The sequence below is a fragment of the Dipodomys spectabilis genome, unplaced genomic scaffold (genome assembly GCF_019054845.1).
Source record: "Dipodomys spectabilis isolate Male_0828 unplaced genomic scaffold, ASM1905484v1 ptg000480l, whole genome shotgun sequence".
NCBI classification, from domain to species: domain Eukaryota; kingdom Metazoa; phylum Chordata; class Mammalia; order Rodentia; family Heteromyidae; genus Dipodomys; species Dipodomys spectabilis.
In genome coordinates, this window is record NW_024871157.1 from 37,501 (window position 1) to 59,813 (window position 22,313).

A 22,313-nucleotide genomic window follows, 5' to 3' on the forward strand; every position below is an offset into this window, starting at 1 on the left:
AGACCCCAGCTAACAGCAGACACAGGCCAAGCGGCTTGACAGTTCTCTCCGCAAAAATAAATAATAAATCAATGAATGAATCTCCTCCAACAGCCTGGCAAGGCCAAGGACACTGAGCTGGCCAGCCGGGGCGGAGCGCGGAGGCTGGGGAGGGCACACAGCTCTGCCGGCCGCGCTTGCTTTCCCACGGGCACGGGGTGTGAGCCCCGGGTTGGGACCCACAGCTCTGCTGGCTTTCTGAGGTACAACAACAATAGTCTGAGACTCAACAATAACAATAGTCCTGAGGCTCTCCTGCAAACCCTTGGGCAGCAGGGGTGGGTGGAAGCATGCAGCCTCTCAGTGCCCCATTTCTAGACACCAGGCGGCTATGCACAGCATAATGCACTCATTAGCAGTGTCTGTGCCCTTGCTGCTGAGAACATTAATTATTTAGTAGCTGCCTTGTTCTCCTAATAGACTTCCATTAGAATAATACCAACACCAGTTACAAGTACCCACATTTTTCATCATTAGACCTTGCTGAAAATAATAGGTGTATTGCAATCTTAAATTACTTTTATTTTCAGGGCAATTTCTGACCCCTGGGAGTAAGAAACAGTAATCTACGAGTTCCTTTGTGCTATTAGTTATCACCTGCCCAGAAACAGAAGATGAACTTGGCCAGGTCTGGGCAGGGCAGGTAACTCCCAGACTGAATTTCCCCTGGGAGTGTCTGCCCCTGCAATCAATCTTGTCAGGAAACTCAGGAAGTAGAGGAGGAGGAAGGAGACATGTGTGCAAGTGTCACACATCATGCGCGCGCGCGCACACACACACACACACACACACACACACACACTTTTCCTGGGCAAGACCTTGTTCTCCTGCAAACCCCAGTGGAATCTCTCTGGGCCCGTTCCTGGCGTCCTCAGCTGGGCGGATATTAAATCTGATGTTCTCTGTGGCAGAGCACAAGCTGTGCTTCCCACAGCCAGCCCCACACAGGCCGGAAGCACAGCGCCCCTGTTTCCCCTCTGCGTTCCCGCTCCCTGCTCTGCCCTCCCTCCCTGGGGGTCTTTCTTCTCCCCCTTTCCTCCCACTCCAAGGACTGTTCCCACTGCTGCAGCATTCGCCCCCCCCCACGCCTCCCCCACCCCCAATTAGGAATCACTCCAGGGCTCCCCTAGCCATCAATGGCTGTTTGTTGCCTTCTATTAAGCACCGAGGACTTATTCCTCCTTCCGATACAGCGGGAAGCCTCTTCCCCCGGCCCCTGGGGCTGGGCAGCGTGGCGCATTCGTGGCTCCTAATGAGCCCAATTCCATGCAGACTCCCCCCCCTCCCCAAGGTCTTTGTTGAAAGGTCTCTCATTAGGTTCACAGAGGGAAAAGGCCTATCAGTGCACAAGGCACTGAAGATCTCACTTCTTAACCTGGAGTGATCTCACAGCTTCCTCTATGGCTGAAAGCCAGGACAAGCAGGACTGGACTCCACCCCCCAAAACCGGTTTATGGATGTCTCCCTAGGAGGAAACACACTGAGTGCCCGGTGACACAAATGTCTTGTGGGCTTCAAGCCCAGCATGAGCTCTCTCAGCTCTTTGCAAGTGCCCCATGAGAGACCCTAAATCACCCAGAGATAAAGCTCACTGCATTTTCTTTCAGTCAGGGTCTGTTCTTCTTGCTGGAATGAGGACTACACATGTGCACGCACATACATGCCCCTGGCCTAGGCAGCAACCCTGTGCCATGTGCAGCTCCTCTGGTGTCCGGCTCACCAGGCAGCACTGAGCCAGAAATAGCAATGAATCCTCCACCAATGCTATCATTTTATACTTATCCATACTATCATTTTATACTTACCCATACTATCATTTTATACTTACTCATACTATCATTTTATACTTACATATACTATCGTTTTATACTTATCCATACTATCGTTTTATACTTACACATACTATCATTTTATATTGCGCCTCGTTCCAGAGTTAGAAAGGGTCCAGAGGACCTTTTAGTGCTAAGTCTGTCTTAACTGTGGTGTTGGGGTGTGCTTCTGATGACAGAAACCTGGTGCTGTACATGGGGCCTCGTGTGCACACATGGGTGCAGGATGGGGCCCCCATAACCTGTGGGAAATCTCCATTCAGCATGGGGAGCCACGCGCAGGCCACACAGCCCCCAGTGAGGACAGAGCCATCTCCGGCAGGGCCTGGCTGTCCAAACAGTAGTCCACCAGGCGGGGCCGCCCGAGGGGCCTGGGACCGGCCACAGCAGGCCAGGCACACAGCAGGCTCTGGGGAGCCACCCACCCCCAGATGGGCCCGCGCTGAACAGGCTCTGAGCACAGAGTGGGGCTAAGAGCAGGGTGCCAAGTATCCCCTCAACCTGCCTGCCACCAACCCCATCATGAGAGAAGGACAGCCATGGCTGTCACTGTTAGTGGTGGTGGTGATGGTTGGTGGTGGTGGTGGTGATGGTTGTTGGTGGTGGTGGTGAAGGTGGTAGTGATGGTGGTGGTAGTAGTAGTGGTGATAGTGATGGTGGTGATGGTGTTGATGGTGGTGGTGGTGGTGGTGGTGGTGGTGGTGGTGGTGGTGAAGGTGGTAGTGATGGTGGTGGTAGTAGTAGTGGTGATAGTGATGGTGGTGGTGGTGGTGAAGGTGGTGATGATAGTGGTGATGGTGATGGTGATGGTGGTGATGGTGGTGGTGATGATGATGGTGGTGGTGATGGTTGTTGATGGTGATGGTTGTTGATGGTGATGGTGGTGGTGAAGGTGGTGGTGATGGTGGTGATGGTGGTGGTGGTGGTGGTGGTGGTGGTGGTGGTGGTGGTGAAGGTGGTGATGATAGTGGTGATGGTGATGGTGATGGTGGTGATGGTGGTGGTAGTGATGGTTGGTGGTGGTGGTGATGGTTGGTGGTGGTGGTGGTGAAGGTGGTGGTGATGGTGGTGGTAGTAGTGGTGATAGTGATGGTGGTGATGGTGTTGATGGTGGTGGTGATAGTGATGGTGGTGGTGATGGTGGTGGTGATGGTGGTGGTGGTGATGGTGATGGTGGTAGTGATGGTGGTGATGATGGTGATGGTGGTGGTGGTGGTGATGGTGGTGGTGGTGATGGTGGTGGTGGTGATGGTGGTGGCGGTGGTGGTGGTGGCGGTGGTGGTGATGGTGGTGGTGGTGGTGATGGTGGTGGTGGTGGTGGTGGTGGTGGTGATGGTGGTGGCGGTGGTGGTGATGGTGGTGGTGGTGGTGATGGTGGTGGTGGTGGTGATGGTGGTGGTGGCGGTGGTGATGGTGATGGTTGTTGATGGTGATGGTGGTGGCGGTGGTGGTGATGGTGGTGGTGGTGGTGATGGTGGTGGTGGTGGTGATGATGGTGGTGGTGGCGGTGGTGATGGTGATGGTTGTTGATGGTGATGGTGGTGGCGGTGGTGGTGATGGTAATGGTTGTCACTGGTGGTGATAGTGATCACTGTCATTGGTGGTGGTTTCCCCATGTTGTGTTTTCAGTCTGTGACACTTTGTATTCTTACTTTTGCTATTTTTCTCTTTTTATTAGCATATATTACTTGTGTGAAGTAATGGGTTTAATTACAACATTTTCCTGCCTGCACCAGTACAAAAAACAAGCCACACTGCACCCTGTGAGTTCAGTGTCTGCACAGTCCCTGGCACACCAGCCAGCCCAAGACATCTGCAGAGGACCAGCAAGCTCTGCCCAAACACCCACGAAGGGCAAGCAAGGTGTGCCCAAAGCCAGACCAAGCACAGAGAAGACACCAGGAAGATAAAGGAAAATCAATGAAAGGGAAAATAACCAAATAGAGAAAAACAGCAGACTTGAACGCCAGCTCTGGAAAAAAATTAGTAAAATTGATAAATCTAGCCAGACTAGTCAAAAATAAGGCAGAAAAAATACAGGCCTGAATATTTAGGAATAGGATAGTGAACCCCAGCATGTGATTCTGGTACCTCTCTTGCCAGTGTTAAAAAGGCAAAAGGAGAATTAAAACGGACAGCTCCATGCAAATAAACATGAGCAAATTCCATCCAGAACCAACTACCAAAGCTCACGTATGAGAGGAAGTAAGTAACCTCCCTTCTCCTTTGTCCATCAATCGTGTGGTACTAACAGTTCAAAACACCCATACCAAGAAGACACGAGGACAAAAGGCCCACTGCCCAGCCCCCCAATACGTAAGGAAAAGGCCACGCCATAGAAATGCTTCTGGGAGCCGGTCCAGTCGATCACACGGAGCCGATAGACTACCCAGACACACTGAGATGATTTACAAAGCAGAGGTCAATGTCCCTCGTAATGTAAACGCAAGAACCTTAATAAAAACATTAACCAAGCCAGAAATAGAAGAAATCAAGTGATGGGGGACAGGAGTAGAGTGCCCTCTAGCTCCCTCTAGGGGCAGGTGACGGCTGCACCCTCCAACGCCCTCTACTGGCTAGAAAGGGGAGGGGACGCCTGCACCCTCCAACGCCCTCTACTGGCTAGAAAGGGGAGGGGACGCCTGCACCCTCCAGCGCCCTCTACTGACTAGAAAGGGGAGGTGACACCTGTGCCCTCCTGCGCCCTCTGCTGACTACAGAGGGGAGGTGACACCTGTGCCCTCCGGCGCCCTCTGCTGACTGCAGGAGGGAAATGCTCAGCGCTCGCCCCACGCAGGGGGTGCCGGGTAGGAGCAGCACCCACAGCCTGCGGCGAGGCACTACCTGAAGAGGTGGTGATGGCACTGGAGTTAGGGCTCAAACGGGTGCCTCCTAGCCCACAAAGCTGCATTCCTGAGGTGTGAAGATGCAAACGTGGAGATACACACCCCACACGCCCAGGTCCCACGAGGGAGAAAGCAACCTAGAAACATTTAATACACATCACACGCGTCAACTCGGCCGATGTGTTACCATGGTAACGCGCAGTACCGTGGGATGGGGCTGATCGAGCACACGCTCGCGAGTCACACGCTTCTCATCAGGGTGCACTGTTCAGGTTCAGCCACAGGAAGAAAGCCAGCGGAGGGCCCAAGTGAGGGGTCACTGCTAGCAACCAGTTTCTGCAGGCCCCGCACCAATGGAGGATGCAGGAGACATGGTATAGCTACACAATGGAGCATTACTCAGCCATAAAGAAGGATGAGGTTATGCAGTCTGCAGGGAAATGGATGAAAGTGACAACCATCATGGTGAGCAAAGCAAATTAGCCAAGCATGGCAGGTTTCATCCAAGTGTGGAATCTAGGTCAAAAATAACATAAATAAACAATATGCAGGGACCTGGGTGTGAAGGAGGTACCATGGTGCAGGAGGGGGGTCTGAGGGAGGGTAAGAGAATATATTACATGGAGATGCATAAGACAGCATGATTGAGCCCACCAAATACTGGCCCACATTCTCCAGAAGCTGTGGAGGTACCAAGACACAACACCATCACACCTGGGCACAAGCCGAAGCAGGTAATCTAGGGCGAGATCCCAGCATTCTTGAGAAGAACAAGGTACTTAGACACAAGTGAGCCCGGCACTGGGAGACCACGTTCTCAGGCAGAAGTGGTGGCGGCCCCTGAAAAGACTTGACTGCAGATGCTTATAAGCGCCTCCGACAAATCCTAAGCCCCCCACAAAAACAGGAGAGGACACTGATCATAGAGAAGGTTTAAAAAATCAGAAGAGGTCTATAACTGTGGCTCTTCACACTTTTCAATTTTTCAACAATGGCCTCATTGCTTTCAGAATTACATCGAGTGAAGGAAGTAAGCAGGGCTGTGCCCAGCTAGGCAGCAGGCACGTAACAGAGCAACATCACGTCGATCCAGCTGCGTGGCAAGGCCTTTGCAAAGCTGATTCCACCTTCCAGGGAGAGGAGGGAAGCTATAATGGCACCCCTCAACCCGCAGGCACCCCAAACCCAAAGGGCGTTTCTCAGCCCTTATGAAGGCAACTTATTAAATCACCACAGAGGGAAAATACACTGCTCCATCAGCCCTGGGCCTCCCGATCTAGTTTAATTTCACGGTACACAACTGCCTTCTATTTATTGTCACCAAGACCCCAGAGAAAACAAACAGAATAAAGTTTACTGTGGTTAACAGATTTAAAAAAATAAATAAAACGTTTTTCTTATCGCTTCAATGGGTTATTTAGCTTCGACAGCATCTGTTGACAATAAAAAAAAATGTAACCACCATAGCTATAAATCTGCTTTGGTTATAAATGTTTAATTACAATGCTTCCATTTCAATTTCAGAGAAATTCGCTTTCTATCTTAAGAGCTGTTAGTAAGAAAGCAGAGTGAAAAACAATCCCAGCTCCCAAAGGCCTCTGAGCACGAAATGCAATCGGTGCCCCCTGCAGGGACCCAGAGTGGCCTGCAGGGCTAGAAGTCAGATGAAGCCGTCCTCATGACACCCTGGTCCCCTGGACTTGGGGAAAGAGGCCATCTGCAGCCTCACCTGTGCAAATGGAACGCACAGCCAGGAGTGTCCCATAAATACCACTCACAGACCCCACAGAGAAAAACAATAGAAGCAGCCCAGATCACACCCGTAATCTCAGCTACTGGATGGGTGGAGATAATGGGGATGTGGTTTGAGGCCATCACTGGCAAAAAGTTAGTAAGATCCCATCGTAAACAAACTGAAGCCAGGTGCCAATGGCTCACGCCTGTAATCCCAGCTACTCAAGAGCCTGAGATCTGAGAATCAGGGTTCAAAGCCAGCCAGACCAGGAAAGTCCCCGAGACTCTAATCTCCAATTAATCACAGAAATAGCCAGAAGTGGTAGAGTGCTAGCCTTGAGCAAAAGGAGCTCAGGGACAGTGCCCAAGCCCTGAGTTCAAGCCCCAGGACCACCACAAAAAAAAATAGCTGGGCATGGAGCAGATGTTTGTATTCCCAGCTATGCAGAGGCAAAGACAGGCAGCCCCTTCAAAAGATAAAACTGTGTGTAAAATTAATCTTCAAAGGGAGGGGTTGATTCCAGTGCGGGCACTGCTCTAGGCCTCCGGTCACACCTCAGGACTGAGATCTGAGGTGCTGAGCAACAAGGCAGAGGGGTCACCACCCCTGGAAATGCAGACACGTCCCGGAAGACGAGACAGAGTCATCCACCACGGGGCTTCTCTCTGGCTGCATGGAAGAGCCAGCCCGGGTCTAAAGGCTGCCGGCTGGGGGCCGGGGGACCAGCACCACCCCAGGCCTCTTTGATCCACTCAGAGGAGGGCTGCAACTCCATCCAGGCCAGGGACTCCCTCTGCAGAAAACTGTGCATCCTGTGGTTCCGTGGTCCCGTGGTCCAAGGGGCAGAGTCCCTTACAGGACATTGGGCCTTGCCCTAAACAGAACATCTCTTCTCCTTGCTTTTATTTTTTGGCTTTTAGTTGCATACATCAGTTGTGCAAGGGGCTTTCACTGTGGTATTTCCAGTGCACGCACCAGCCTGGCCCCTCTTCCCCTCTGCCTCCCCCGCCCCTCCCCTCTGAAAGCAGCTTCAGCAGGTCCCGGGGCTGTATTTCCACACATGTAAAGTAGTTGGACTGTTGGCCCTCACTCACTCTCTTTCCTGTCTTCTTTTTTCTTGGCAGTAAGTACCAGGATTTGAACTCAGGGCCTCACACTCGCTTGGCTGGCTGGCTTGCTAGCGTGGTGCTTGGTACTTGAGTCATGCCTCCAGGCCAACTTTTTGCCGGTCATTTTGGAGATGGGGGTCTTGAACACTTTTCTGCCTAGGCTGGCTTTGAGCTGCGATTGTTGGAATCTCAGCCTCCTGAGCAGCGTGGATTACAGGCATCATTTCTTGAGTGTAGATGAACTGTCCAAGGCCATCCCATGGGGTTTCCCAGCGGTGATGTTACGTTTTAACGGGGCGACCCTCCATCACTCTCACCCCGTCCCCTGACCCTCAGTGGGTCCCCGCCCCCCACCCCCCACCCCCATCATCCTCCTTCCGGAGGAGGGCAGCACTGAGGCCTTGATCTGCCCCCGGGGCACTGGTCAATCCCCGTCACCCCACCAACCCCTACGACACTCCCTGCGTGTCTGTCGCTCCCCACCCTGTGTCAGGTGAGAAACCGAGGCACATTTCCAAGTTGTGCCTAGGAAATGTCAGGGTCTGGACTTGAGCCAGGCCTGACTGCACTGCCAGGATTGTCGGCAACAGAAGGATTCCCTCCCTCTAGCGAGCACTTGAAGATCACTCCATGTCCTGGTTCGAGGCCGATGCTGAGTTTAAACCGGTTGCCCAGAGCAGCGGGTTGACAGGCTGACAGGGATCCAAACCGCCTGCTGGCAGCCATTCCAGCCCCGCACACACACCCACCTTCCTGGAGACAGAATTCCCAAGATGTCCTCCTCGGATCGCCTCCCTGCCTCTCCCTCCTCCCTGCCTCTCCCTCCTCCCCGCTGCCCTCCTCCACGATCAGCGCCTGGGCCACTGGCTGTGACGCTGCTTTATTTGTGGTTGCCTTTGAAGCAGGGAAAAAGTAGAACCAAAGAGTTCCGAGAGAGAAAGAAGCAGAACCGGCCTGGAGACCTGCTGGAAGATTCCACTGCATTTGCCCGATGGCGTGAATTCTGCATTGGGACTGTCGTGGGTGCGGGGGACACCTGCGGGGAAAAGGCCGCGAAGGGAGGATGGTCACCAGGCTCAAGGGCTCTGCTTTGGGGTTTCACGGGGCCCCACAGTGAGCTCACAGACAGCCGATCCCAGCAGACCGGGCGACCCTTTCCTGACTGACATCCTGCGAGTGCCAGAGCTGATGCTGCTGGCGCCCTCCACCTGCGCCACGCCTGCCCCTCCCGGCCTCTGCCAGCTCCCTCCACGCCACACGGGGTCCGTTCTGCCCTGGCCGGGACCAGGCAAGGGGCTGGAGGGGGATAGGACGGCCAGCGCCCCGGGCTGAGACCCAATGCTGCTCCAGGAGCAGAGCTCACTCCACCTGCGGCTAGGAAACCCTGCTGAAATCCAAACCCTCTTCTTCGTTCACGAGGCTTCCACTCAGTTCTCTCCGTGGGCTTATCCCAAAGGCGTGGGATTTGTACCTGGTGGGTGTTTCCCCTTGCTTCCTTCAACACGGAAGCCTTTCGTTTGCATATCCATCACGCCAGATTCTTCCATGTTCCAAAGAAATGCATTTGCTCTCCCTGTCTGCCTCCTCTGCCCCCTTAGATACGGGCCAGACCACGATGACAGAATTCAGAGATCCCTATGGGCCATTTTTCCTGGCCAGGCAGCGTGGCGCCCTACTTTAAAGTGGAGGAACCAGAGGCTAAAGGAATGTTATCTCTCTGAATTCTAGAAGAAAGAAGCCACCAACACCCGACCCCACCTTATTCTCCCTTTGTTTCTTTGCTTTGTTTGGCACTAGGGGAAGAGGTCAGGGAGTGCTGGAGCCCACACCGCCCCACGGCCACCGCCCGCCCCAGGGCCGCCGCCTGCCCCACGGCCACCACCCGCCCACGGCCGCCGCCCACCCCAGGGCCACCCGCCCCAGGGCCGCCCGCCCCAGGGCCACCACCGGCCCACGGCCGGCCGCCGCCCGCCCCAGGGCCGCCACCCACCCCACGGCCGCTGCCCGCCCCACGGCCGCTGCCCGCCCCACGGCCGCCACCCGCCCCACGGCCGCCACCCACCCTCATCTGACTGGGGGTCACCACGCCCTTCCTCACCAGGTGTACCCCACACATGTATCTGCAAACAAACAGGGCCCCTTGAATGCTGGCCCCAATGAACCAAAAAGACACAAAGAAAGCCAGCCAAATACCACGGACGCATGGGCTACGCAGGCGGCTCCCGTGGGGCAGGCAGCGCTGCATCTGTGAAACGCTCGCACTTGGTCATTCCTGAAAGCAAGTTCCAGCGGCTCTGTCACCTCTCAACCCAGGGGACGCCCAGGGTCCAGCGCCTTCACCACTGAGCACGAGCGGCCGGTCCTAGTGAGCCGCTCGCCACCAAAACGCAGCACATTAATCAGCACTGCGGTCCTTTCAGATGACTAAATATCATCTTCCCATTACAGCAAGATCAGAGCAACGGCCGATCCGTCAGCTCTCTGCTGTGTTTAACTACAGCATTATGCAACCCTTATCCTGTGTCCAATCACTCTGCTAAAGAAAAAAAAACTTCATCTGCCTCCCAACAACAGAGAAATTAAAGGGCCTGGGCATTTCTCCAACAGAACACCGGTGGCAGATCCGTAAATTCAAACCGGCGAGCTCCAACCCAGCCAGCAGAAAGACCCTCACTGCCAGACGCCAGGGGCTCAGCCTGTCATCCTAGCCACTCAGGAGGCTGAGATCTGAGGATCGCAGCTTGAAGCCAGCCTGGGCAGGAAAGTTCATGAGACTTGTCTCCAATGAACAACCAGAAAACTGGAAGTGGAGCTGTGGCTCAAAGTAGTAGAGTGCTCCCCTTGAGCAAAAGAGCTCAAGGACAGCGCCCAGGCCCTAAGTTCAAGCTCCAGGACTGATTTCAAAAAAAGGAAGAGTACCTGCCAAGCAAGCTATAAGGCCCGAAGTTTAAAACCCAGGACTACCAGAAAGAAGGAAGCAGAGGAAGAAGAGGAAGGAAAGTGACATAAACTGATTGGGTAAGCAAGAGAGCTTCCACCATTGCTGGATGACCACCTCCTCCTCCTCCTCCACCTCCTCCTCCTTTTCCTCCTCCTCTTCCTCCTCCTCCCTGAGTCTCAGACACAGGTACAGCCAGTTTGAGTTTTACCTACAAGTGATCTTGTAGTCACATGGTAAGCCACTTAAGGATCACAGTCAAACTTCACAGAAAGCCTTGGTCCTGCGGGCTCAGGTACATCAGGCCGGCTCTGCCCCGGGTGCTGCTGGGGCGGTGTCCTCCTCTTCCGCTCTGTGCCAGCCACAGGTGAGCGGGCATCTCACCATGCCACGGGCATCTGCTGGTGCAGTGGCCTCCTCCCTCACAGCCAGCACGAGGCCCATGGAGTGAAGGCAGTGGATCATCAGCCTGCCTCCCGTCACCGTGGGATGGCACTGCTCGGGCCGCTACCACCACATTGGGCAGCAAGGTCCCTTAGAGTGACCTTCGGGTCTGGGAGGCTGCGGGTCCCCTTCTCTGCCACTTGGGCGGTAGCCATCAACCCTAATCCACCACGATGAAGCCCCCAGCCCACACGCCCACACGTCCACGCCAGGTCTCCGCCTCCGACACCTCGGAGGTTCAACCAGTCACCCAGACAACAGCGGGCGCTGCTTCTCTCTTGTGAGAAGGGTCTTGCTGGCAGTAAACCTCTCCTCCCTACATGGTCGCCGTCCCCAGCTCACGCCACCGGATGGGAGGTGCCGGCCGTCCTCGGTAACGGACGGTGACCGAGGCAGCCCGGCTTTCTGGATGAGAATGAGCGGAGGAACATGCCGGAAGGCTCCCTTCCAGCGCCTGAACTTCACCTGGCAAGGGTTGACGCGGCCTCTCTCGCCTCCTCCCACCGGCCCCTGGGCATCGCTGAGGCCGACGGCGTCACGGGACGCCGCTCCCGGACATGTCGGGTGGCCTCTCCTCTGGCTGTCCTTCCCTCCAGCTCTGAGTTTCTCTGCTCCACCTGCTTCCACATTTATTCCTTCTCGAGTTTCTCCTCTTGGGCGGCATGACGCTTGGCGGGTGCTTCCGTCTCCGTTACCCCCACCTTCACAATGAGCCTTCACTAAAACATCTTACATTGAGGCTTCTGCCACCCTCCGGAGCATTGGGGATCACACACACACGCACACGCACACACATGCGCACACACATGCACACACACGCGCACACACACGCACACACACATGCGCGCGCGCGCACACACACGTGTGCGCACACACACACGCACACACACATGCGCACACACACGCACACACACACACACACACACACCTCCAGTTCTTATCACTGACTGTCAGGCGGTTTGATGTGACTGTCTATGAGAAACTCCCAGCCCGGCACGTGGCGGCCAGGCCTCACCCCTCACCGACCCCTCCAACCCACAAGGATAAAAGGCAGCCGTCCCTGGGCCGACGGATGGTTCTGGGGGACAGGCTGTCCCGCGCATCCAACACTAACGCAAAGGTGAGAGGAGGAGAACCAGCTCCAGCCCCAACGAGCCTGCAGAGCTTGCTGTGTTCTCCTGTTGTCTTTTTTAATCTCATCTAAACAGAATGCAAAAAGACTAGATCTCACAAAGCGTAGACAGTGATAACCACTTCTAGAACATTCCCAGGTCTGCAGGGTAGATCAGCAACGTTCCTGTCCTGTGCCGGGACCCAGACTGTGTCACAGACCAGGAAGTGACGCTCCACCTGCTCACAGCAATGGCAGGGCGGTGACAGTGTGGGGCCCGGCTCCCCAGTCCAGGCTCAGCTCCCCAGTCCAGGCCCGCACCCCAGTCCAAGCTCGCACCCCAGTCCAAGGCAGGCTCCTCAGTCCAGGCCCACACCCCAGTCCAGGGCCAGCTCCCCAGTCCAGGGCCAGCACCACCAAGCCCAGCACCCCAGTCCAGGCCTACACCCCAGTCCAGGCCCGGCACCCCAGTCCAGGGCTGGCACTGCCAGCGACAGCACCCCTGGCACCGGCCAGCCCAGGCCTCCCTCCCAAGCCACCTTCCCAAGGAGACACACTGGCGGACCAAGGCTCTGGAGTCACCCTCACAGACAGCGGCCTGGACGTCACCAGTGAGGGCCGGGCACATCCGGACGTGCCGCGTCCCACACATGCGCGCTCACAGGACAATGCTCGGCCTGCCAAGGTACCTGGGCACCTGAGCAGGAGCAGGCTGCCAGCCAGCGGCGCCATCCGGCCACCCACAGACGCTGAAGCCACAGGAGACAGCACCAAAATGGCGGCTGGAGCTGCAAGGGACGGTTACCCCAGCGCAGCCACCCTGCCCCCTCAGCCTCCCACCCCTGCCTGTGCAGCGCTTCACTACACCCAGCAACCACGACCCATCTCACACACTCACACACACACACACAGAGGACACCCACCTACACACACACACACACACACACACACACACACACACAGAGGACACCCACCTCCACACACACACACACACACACAGGACACCCACCTCCACACACACACACACACACACACACACACAGGACACCCACCTCCACACACACACACACACACACACACACACACACAGGACACCCACCTCCACACACACACACACACAGAGGACACCCACCTCCACACACACACACACACACACACACACACAGAGGACACCCACCTCCACACACACACACACACACACACACACACACACACACAGAGGACACCCACCTACACACACACACACACACACACACATAGAGGACACCCACCTCCACACACACACACACACAGAGGACACCCACCTCCACACACACACACACACACACACACACAGAGGACACCCACCTCCACACACACACACACAAAGGACACCCACCTCCACACACACACACACACACACACACACACACAGGACACCCACCTCCACACACACACACACACACACACACACACAGAGGACACACACACACACACAGAGGACACCCACCTCCACACACACACACACACACACACACAGAGGACACCCACCGACACACACACACACACACACACACACACACACAGGACACCCACCTCCACACACACACAGGACACACACACACACACAGAGGACACCCACCTGTACACACACACACACACACACAGAGGACACACACACACACACAGAGGACACCCACCTCCACACAAACACACACACACACACACACACAGGACACCCACCTACACACACACACACACACAGAGGACACCCACCTCCACACACACACACACACACACACAGAGGACACACACACACACACACAGAGGACACCCACCTCCACACACACACACACACACACACACAGAGGACACCCACCTCCACACACACACACACACACACACACACACACACACAGGACACCCACCTCCACACACACACAGGACACACACACACACACAGAGGACACCCACCTGTACACACACACACACACAGAGGACACACACACACACACAGAGGACACACACACACACAGAGGACACACACACACACAGAGGACACCCACCTCCACACAAACACACACACACACACACACACACACACACACACAGGACACCCACCTCCACACACACACAGAACACACACACACACACAGAGGACACCCACCTCTACACACACACACACACACACACACAGGACACACACACACACACACACACACAGAACACACACACACACAGAGGACACCCACCTCTACACACACACACACACACACACACAGGACACACACACACACACAGAGGACACCCACCTTCACACACACACACACACACACACAGAGGACACACACACACACAGGATGCCCAGCCCCCACACCACAGGACACACTGTCTTTCACACACACACACACACACACACACACAGGCCACACTGCCTTTCACACACACACGCACAGGACACATGGCCTTTCACACACACACATAGAGGGCACACTCCTTACACACACACGCAGGACACACTGCCTTTCACACACACACACAGGACACGTGGCCTTTCACACACACACACACACACAGGACACACTGCCTTTCACACACACACACACAGGACACACTGCCTTTCACACAAACACACAGGACACGTGGCCTTTCACACACACACAGAGGGCACACTCCTTTCACACACACACACAGGACACACTGCCTTTCACACACACACACACAGGACACACTGCCTTTCACACACACACACAGGACACACTGCCTTTCACACACACACACACACACAGGACACACTGCCTTTCACACACACACACAGGACACGTGGCCTTTCACACACACACACACAGGACACACTGCCTTTCACACACACACACAGGACACACTGCCTTTCACACACACACACACAGGACACACTGCCTTTCACACACACACACAGGACACGCGGCCTTTCACACACAGAGGACGCACGGCCCCCAGCACTCCGTGACTCCAAGTCCACGCTTTTCCCCCACGCCCAGTCCCCAGCACGGGCCGGCCTGTGGCGCTCACCTGCTCTGCGTGGCAGCGTGGTGGCCCACGCAGGCCAGGACCGCCGTGGTCTGGGTGCTGCTGTGCTCTATTTCCTCCTGCACCGCCCACTGGTCCTCCTTGCTGAGCCTCACCGCCATGATCCTCACGCCAGCGGCTGCCTTCATCCTGCAAGGTGAGGAGAGCAGGCGGTCAGATAGGGAGCACCAGCCCACCCCGGCACGCAGGGAAGAGCGCGCACAAACGACTCCTTCCCCAGGAGGTCCTAAGGCAGGCATAGCAACACACCCTGTCATCCCAGCACTGGGACACTGAAGCAGGACTGCGAGTTTGAGGCCAGTTTGTGCTACAGTGAGACTACGTCTAAAAGCAGCTTCCTGTAAATGCCCACGCGTGAGCCCCGCGCTCTGCCACCTGCGTTAGTGCTCTGCCTGGTCTGTGTGTCAGAGCCGCGCTCCTCTGGGGGCTGTGCCTGGTGAGGCCGCAGACACGGGCACTCCCTGGAAAGGTGCCCGGGCGCAGGGTGCGGCCACACAGGAGCGCTGCTCCACCATCACACGGTGCACAGCCCAGGGCATCCCAGCCCACCTCACCACGCACTCACTCCACTTTTTGCCCTGGCTGGCCTTGACGCACGATCCTCTTGATTTCTGCTGAGCACGGTTTTAGAAATAAAGGAGGTGGTGCCTGCACAGGCAGTGGACGTGGTAAACGCCCTAAGCTGTCGGCTGGAAGCGCCTGGTTGAACGCTGCAACCTTAATCTCAAAACGGGGGGAGGGAAGCAGGCAAACGTCCCATCCCCAGAACAGAGGACACCTAACAAGACACAACAAAGGACTTATCGGAAGCGAAACCTGAAAGAAACAGCCAAACTGTGAGACCCGCGGAGGGAAAACCTGAAGTGGCTAGACTGAGCTCTGGGCTGGTTTTGCTGCCAACTTCTGGGACCCTGGGGCTGGGGGGGAGGGTGGGGGCGCTCAGATCACTGCACATCTAATTAAACAGAAGACACGCTCCCGCCCCTCCCCCTTCCTCCAGGCCTCTCCGGCCTCTGCCATCCGCTGTTCCCTGCGGTTCGGGGCCAGCCCCTGCCCCCGAGGGGGGCCGTCCACCCCACAGGTGCCCCTCACCCCGGCCGGGTCCCACCGGGCTCTGTGGATTACGTCTGCTACTCGTACAAAGCCTCCGTTCTTGCACAGCCATGTTCCTGGAGTTAATTCATGCACGCCACGGACAGAGGCGCCCTGTCTGCCCCGCGCTCGGCCTTCCAGCAGCTGGAGAGAATGTTCCAGAGCCTGTGTGCAGCGGGCAGGTCCCGCCCGCCGCTGTGGGCTGGGCATGAGCCCTTGCTGTTCTGGCCGAGCCCCGGCCCCACAGCTGCGCCGGGCCCCCTGCGGCTCCTCCTGCAAGGGGCTGAGGGGGCCGCGCCGGGCCCTGCCCCCACCCACTCTGACAGACGACCTGAGGCCAGGGCCCAGTGGCTGTCTCCGCATGGGTTCAGGGCTCCGAGGACCGGGCCTCCCCGCCGCCCACCCCGTCCCCTTCGACGGGAGGCTGCGGCAGGAGGGCGCCCCCGGCATCACCTGGGCGCTGGCTCCCAGTCCCTCACCCCACCTCCCCGGCTCACACCACCCCTCCCAGGCCCGAAGGGACCGGCCCCGGCCTGCACACCCACAGCTCACCCGGGTCACACGCACACCAGACACGCGCATATGTGTTTGCGTCGTCTTCGTGCAAATAACGACATGGACGGTGAAACCGTGGGGTCCCACAGAGCGCGATGGATTGGCAGAGCACCGCCCCGGGGCACGGCCGTGGGGCCCCCCACCCGCCTGGCCATCCCCCCATGCCGGCCATCCTCTGCCAACCCCCGGCCTCAGGCGCACTGCCCCCTTCCTCGGTCAGACTCTGCTCACCCTTGGCCTCGGACACAACACAAACGCCCACAAGGAAAGTCCCTCAAAACCAGCAGCACGTGCGCCGGCCGGGCCCGTGGCCTGTCCTCAGCCGGTGGGGCGCTGCGGCAGAGCGGGCTCGGATGAGACCCCGAGACCAGGCAGTGGAAGGGCCGGGCCGCCCCTCCCTCCGCCCCTCCCCCCTCCCCGCACGCACGCCCCTCCCTCCGCCCCCCTCCCCGCACGCACACACCCACACGTGGCCTCGCTCACCTTCCCCACGGGATGTGTGTTCCTGTTCCTGCCTCATCCCTGCGGCTGAGAGGCATGCCTGGCAAACAGGAGGAGCGCCATCAACGCTGGCAGAATGCAGGGCCTCCCTCCAAGGTGCCATCGGTCCCTGGGGGTCCTCTGAGGGCTGACACGGGGGCCCAATGAGCGACATTCCTGTGCCCTTGCCCAGGGAAGGGCAGGGGCAACACCACCCAGGTAGATCCCTGGGTTCAGGGGTTCTTAACCTCAGGAGCACAGCGTGTGAAGTGGCAGAGATCCTGACCCATACCAGTGCCAGCTGGGTATGATATACACACACACACACACACACACACACACACACACCATTTACAATTGGGCGTGATTAAGATTAAGCTGCAGAGAGCTTTCACTTGGCAAACCACATTCTCTGTGATAAATTAGCCATGGAGGATGCAGCCCCATCTCCTGCCAGACACCTGAGGGCTGGCAGAGTCATGCCGTGCTGGCAGCGCCTTCCAGCGCCCGGCTGAACCTGGCACAGTGCACGACACAGAGTCCAGGGAGCAGGAGGGCACTCCCCACCAGGGGACCTGCGGAGATGCCCCTCGTGTGCTCTCCATGGTGCTGAGATGTGGACCGCGGGGACAGGTATTGTGAAGGCCGCGCTGGGGAAGCGGGAGCTCCGCTCTGAGAACGGAGGACGTCCAGGAGGGACACCGTGCGCAGGTGGGCACTCGAGGATCCTGTGCATAGCTTTGGATCCATCAGAAACTTCACGTTTTGGCAAACGTAAGCGTTATTTTAGTTACAAGAGATCTCAGTACTGCAGGTGTGTGGTTCCAAGGAGACAGCCATTGAGGGGGGAATAAATGCCAATGCTCGGTTGCAGTTCCAACACAGCTGGTGAAGGCGCAGCACGCCAGCAGCCTCCCACCATTGGCCGACCTCCACTACACATGTGTGGGGAGGTGTTTATTTACCATACTTTGCTAAAACCATGAGTAATCAATCTATATTTCCCTGCTTCTCCCAATGATTGATTGACGCCTGAATGTTGTTCACTAGCTGGTTGATTAGTTAGTTAATTGATTAGTTAGTTGGCTAACTAGTTGGCTAGTAGTTTGTGGGTTGCCTGGCAGGTATGTTCATTAGTTGGCTGACTGGTTAATTGCTTGATAGATTGGTTGGCTTATTGATTGGCTGGCTGGTTGGCTGGTTGTTTAGTTAGTTGGATGGATGATGGATAGATGGATGGTAGCTGTTTAGATATATGGATGGATCAGGGCTTGGTTGACTGCTGAGTGAGTGGATGGATAGATGGTTGAATGGAGGGATGGACAAATGGATGGATGGATGGATCGATCAATGGATAGATGGATAGGTGGGTGGGTGGCTGATAGCTAGTTGGATGGATAGATCCATAGATGGACGGTTGGTTGACACGTTGTTTAGTTTGTTAATTGGTGGAAAGGTTGGTTCATTGGTGGGTTGGATGGCTGGTTAGTTGGTCAGCAAGTTGGTTGGATGGTTTGTTAGTTGGTTGATGGGTGGATTGGCTGGATGGTTAATTGGCTGGTTATTCAGTTGGTTGGATGGCTGGTTAGTTGGTCAGTGAGTTGGTTGGATGGTCTGTTAGTTGGTTGTTGGGTGGATTGGCTGGATGGTTAATTGGCTGGTTATTCAGTTGGTTGGATGGCTGGTTGGCTGGTTAGTTGGTTGGTGGGTTGATTGGTTATTTAATGCACTGGTGGGTATTTTACCTCCTGGAGGAAAGCTGAATATCAGCAACTAGGAAAAGCTACGTGCAAAGCCATGGAGTCCAGCAAAGGAAGGGAACTGGAGACAGAGCCATCTCTACCTCCCTTTGCAGATATGCGTGCAAGGCAGCTGTGGTTCCTGTCTGCTTTCTGCAGAAAGCTGATGCAGCCAGCGAGCCCGGGCACACCCTGCCTGTGCTCCCAGCTGCGGGGGACCGCTATTACGCGCTTCTCCAGCCAAACAGTGGCTCGTACAGCGCAAGACTGCCTCCCAGATTTCAGCCTCACGGTCATGTGTGTAATCTCAAACCACAACACCTCCTGCAGTCAGTCAAACAGAGCTCACCCAAAAACGTCCTGTTGGGTGTCCCCTGTTCCATGCTAGCTATATTGGCTTCCCAGGACTCTTAGAACAGCCTGGGAAATAAATTTTACAACAACTGAAATTATCACGGTTCTGGAAACCAGAAGCCTAAAATTGAGGTGTTGACAGGGTCTCTCCTGGATGCTTCGAGGAAAAGCCCCCCCCCCCCAGATCTGCGGGGATCCAGCCCCTGCCAGAGAATGAAGCCAGAAGAGGAAGGCAGGGACAGCAGGTAAAGTTGGGTGGGTTTCCAGCCAGATGTCTAAGGGTCTGGATCCAGCTAGACCTAAGGCTGTCTTGGAGCTTTTCAGCTACAGCAGCCAGTAATTCCCTTAAGCCCATTTGAGCTGTGTTTCTTCTATTTGCAATTGAAAGTTCACTGACAAAAACAGTCAAGCTCTGACATTTCTACCACTCAGAGGGCTGGTTAAAATCCTTCCTGTGTTCACAGAAGACACACACAAAAAGTTACCCCCTGTCATTCAAGGGCAAGACAGCAGATGGAAAAGGATATTTAATATTTCAGCCCTCCTTGTGAGTAAAGAGAGCAAATACTAAATCGGGGGAACCTCTGGAAACACTCATGGATCTTTCCTTGTCTCATCCATCATTTCAGTCATAAATATTAATAAACAAAGCTAAGAGAGAAAAATTCAATCCGTAACTCAAAAGGAGCCTGACCTTTCAAGGAATTAAACTCATTTTCCATCAGACCTGCTATTTGTAGACTGTTTGGTGATATAAACTTCCAAATGCCTAATAAAGAATCATTTCATCGTAGTACTTGAAAGCATTTTTGAACCACGATGATATTCCTCACCTCCTCTTTCCCGTGCAGACACAGCTGAAGGTTCACCCGGCACGTGAGGTATTTCCTGAATAGAGAGACAGTTGCCTGGGTACTCACTGCTACCAAGACACATACGTGCACACATACACACATTCACACACACACATCTACTGCTACACCTCTTACCACGTACATTATTTTTGCAATACAGAACTTTCTTCTAAGTCCCAAATCCCTAAACAAGTGAATACAGTAAGCTTGCCTGCTTCATAGATTTGTTACCCAAGCATTGTCAAAAAATAATAAATAACTGGGAGAGAGCAAAGAAATGAGTGGCACTGTCCAGAAGGAAAAGTGCTCATTACCTGACTTATGAAATGGTAACACCTCTGTACATCTCTTTAATAATAACAATTGAAAATAATATAATAGGGGCTGGGAAGGTGGCTCAGTGGTAGAGTGCTTGCCTCGCATGCATGAGGCCCTGGGTTTGGTTCCTCAGCACTGCATAAGCAGAAAAAGCCGGAAGTGGCGCTGTGGCTCAAGTGGTAGAGCCCTAGCCTTAGGCTGAAGAGCTGAGGGACAGCGCCCAGGCCCAGATTTCAAGCCCCATGACTAACTGAAAAACATCATCATAATAATATAAACATTTCAAAAACAGACATTTTAAATCCTCACGTGCACTCTCTGACTCCAAGGACATTTAAATCACAGGGGCCTGCCCTTCTCCTGCGCTGAATCTTATGAACCTCTGCCTCCCAAAAGACAAGAGCAAAATAAGAATGATGGCAACCCTTCCAAACAGAAAGTGTGTGTGACGCACTTGACTTTACGTGAAAATTTCAGATTTGCTGGAAGGCAGCTTGTCTTTAGAAGAAGCTGCATGGCGTTCAGGGGAAAAGAAGCAAGCATCCGGGTACAGCACTCAACACCACATCCCGAGCACGCGCACGCTCTCCTCTGCGGACTCTGTGGATCAGAAGGCCCTACTATCCTTGAAATCACTTCTTAGAACTCTCATGGAAAATCACACTTAATATGCCCCAAATGGAAAAGATCCACCCCCCCCCCAAATAAAAACAAGACAATATACTTCTCTCGTCTCTGAAAAGTGATCACCACCCCCCGACCGGCTGAGGGCAGGGACCTTGAGTGCGTCTGCAGCCGCCGCTCCCTGGTCACACAGCGGCCCTTCCCGTACCACGGCCACCACGGTGTGCTCCTAAGACGCATTCACTGACGAGACCTGTGCTTCCGTTGAGATGACCAGCGTGGCGAGGAGGCCCACGCGGGCCGAGGGTGGGCAGCGTGCAGACGTGGCAGGAATCACGGCCATGGGCCTGGACTCTGCCAAACACTGATTTCAGAAAGAAGCCGCCACCTCTGAGCACCCCCGGTGTCCCCGCAGGGCCCCACACGCTGAGGCTGCTCCCCAGCCTCGCAGAGCTACAGCTCCAACGGGCGATTCTCCCAGGCAGCACGCAACCTTGCTGCCCAGCCCCGTCCACGGCGGTGGGGGCAGCCGGCGCCCCGTCCCAGAGCCCCACTCCAGGTATGCTCACACACCAGCTCCGAGGAAGGAGGAAGACACGTCTGGGGGGAAATCACACCGCTAAAAACGAACTGAGTTTATCTTTAGTTGTCAAAACCACACTGCATGGAGCACGTCCCCACACACACACACACCTCTTCCTGCGTCCATCTGTCTGTATCCGACTGGCTTCACACGTCTGCCTCCACCTGGCTGCGGTATCCACCTGCCGGTTCCCATCTGCTTTCACCACATCCAGAGTGCCCAGAAGAGGCAGCCTCCGACGAAAGGAGTCGTTAGCATTGAAGGTGAAGAACAGGGGTTTCTAACAAGCTTACAATGCTCCTGCCACTGGCAAGGGCGGCTGATGGGGGACACACGTGGTCATCTAACAGGCTGGCGATCAGAGAGCCCTGAAGACAGGAAGCCAAACGCGGCCTCACGCAGGGGACGCGAGCAACCCCACACCACCCCGTCTGCTTATCCTGGGCACCATCTGTCTGGTTACTTTATATTTTCTTTTAAATCTGTTTGCTGGATTTGCATTAATTTACCTAGGGAGGAAGCAATATATCAGCATTTGAAATGGAAAAAAAAAAAGAAAGAAAAGCAATATTACTTTCCAGAGAGAAGAGAAAACCTTAAAATAAGTACAATAAA

At 55.3% G+C, this 22,313-nt stretch overlaps 1 protein-coding gene across 1 annotated transcript in view; it reads right to left on the minus strand.

The window, feature by feature from the left end:
• The window catches only part of LOC122098492 (transmembrane protein 132B-like), a 102,259-nt gene that overhangs the window by 3,762 nt on the left and 76,184 nt on the right, over positions 1–22,313 (minus strand). The window contains exons 3-5 of the mRNA XM_042668940.1: positions 15,082–15,228; positions 11,283–11,592; positions 10,881–11,003 (exon numbers count right to left, since the gene is read on the minus strand). Coding sequence (XP_042524874.1) covers positions 10,881–11,003; positions 11,283–11,592; positions 15,082–15,228 — 580 coding nt within the window. The remainder of the gene's footprint in view (positions 1–10,880; positions 11,004–11,282; positions 11,593–15,081; positions 15,229–22,313) is intronic.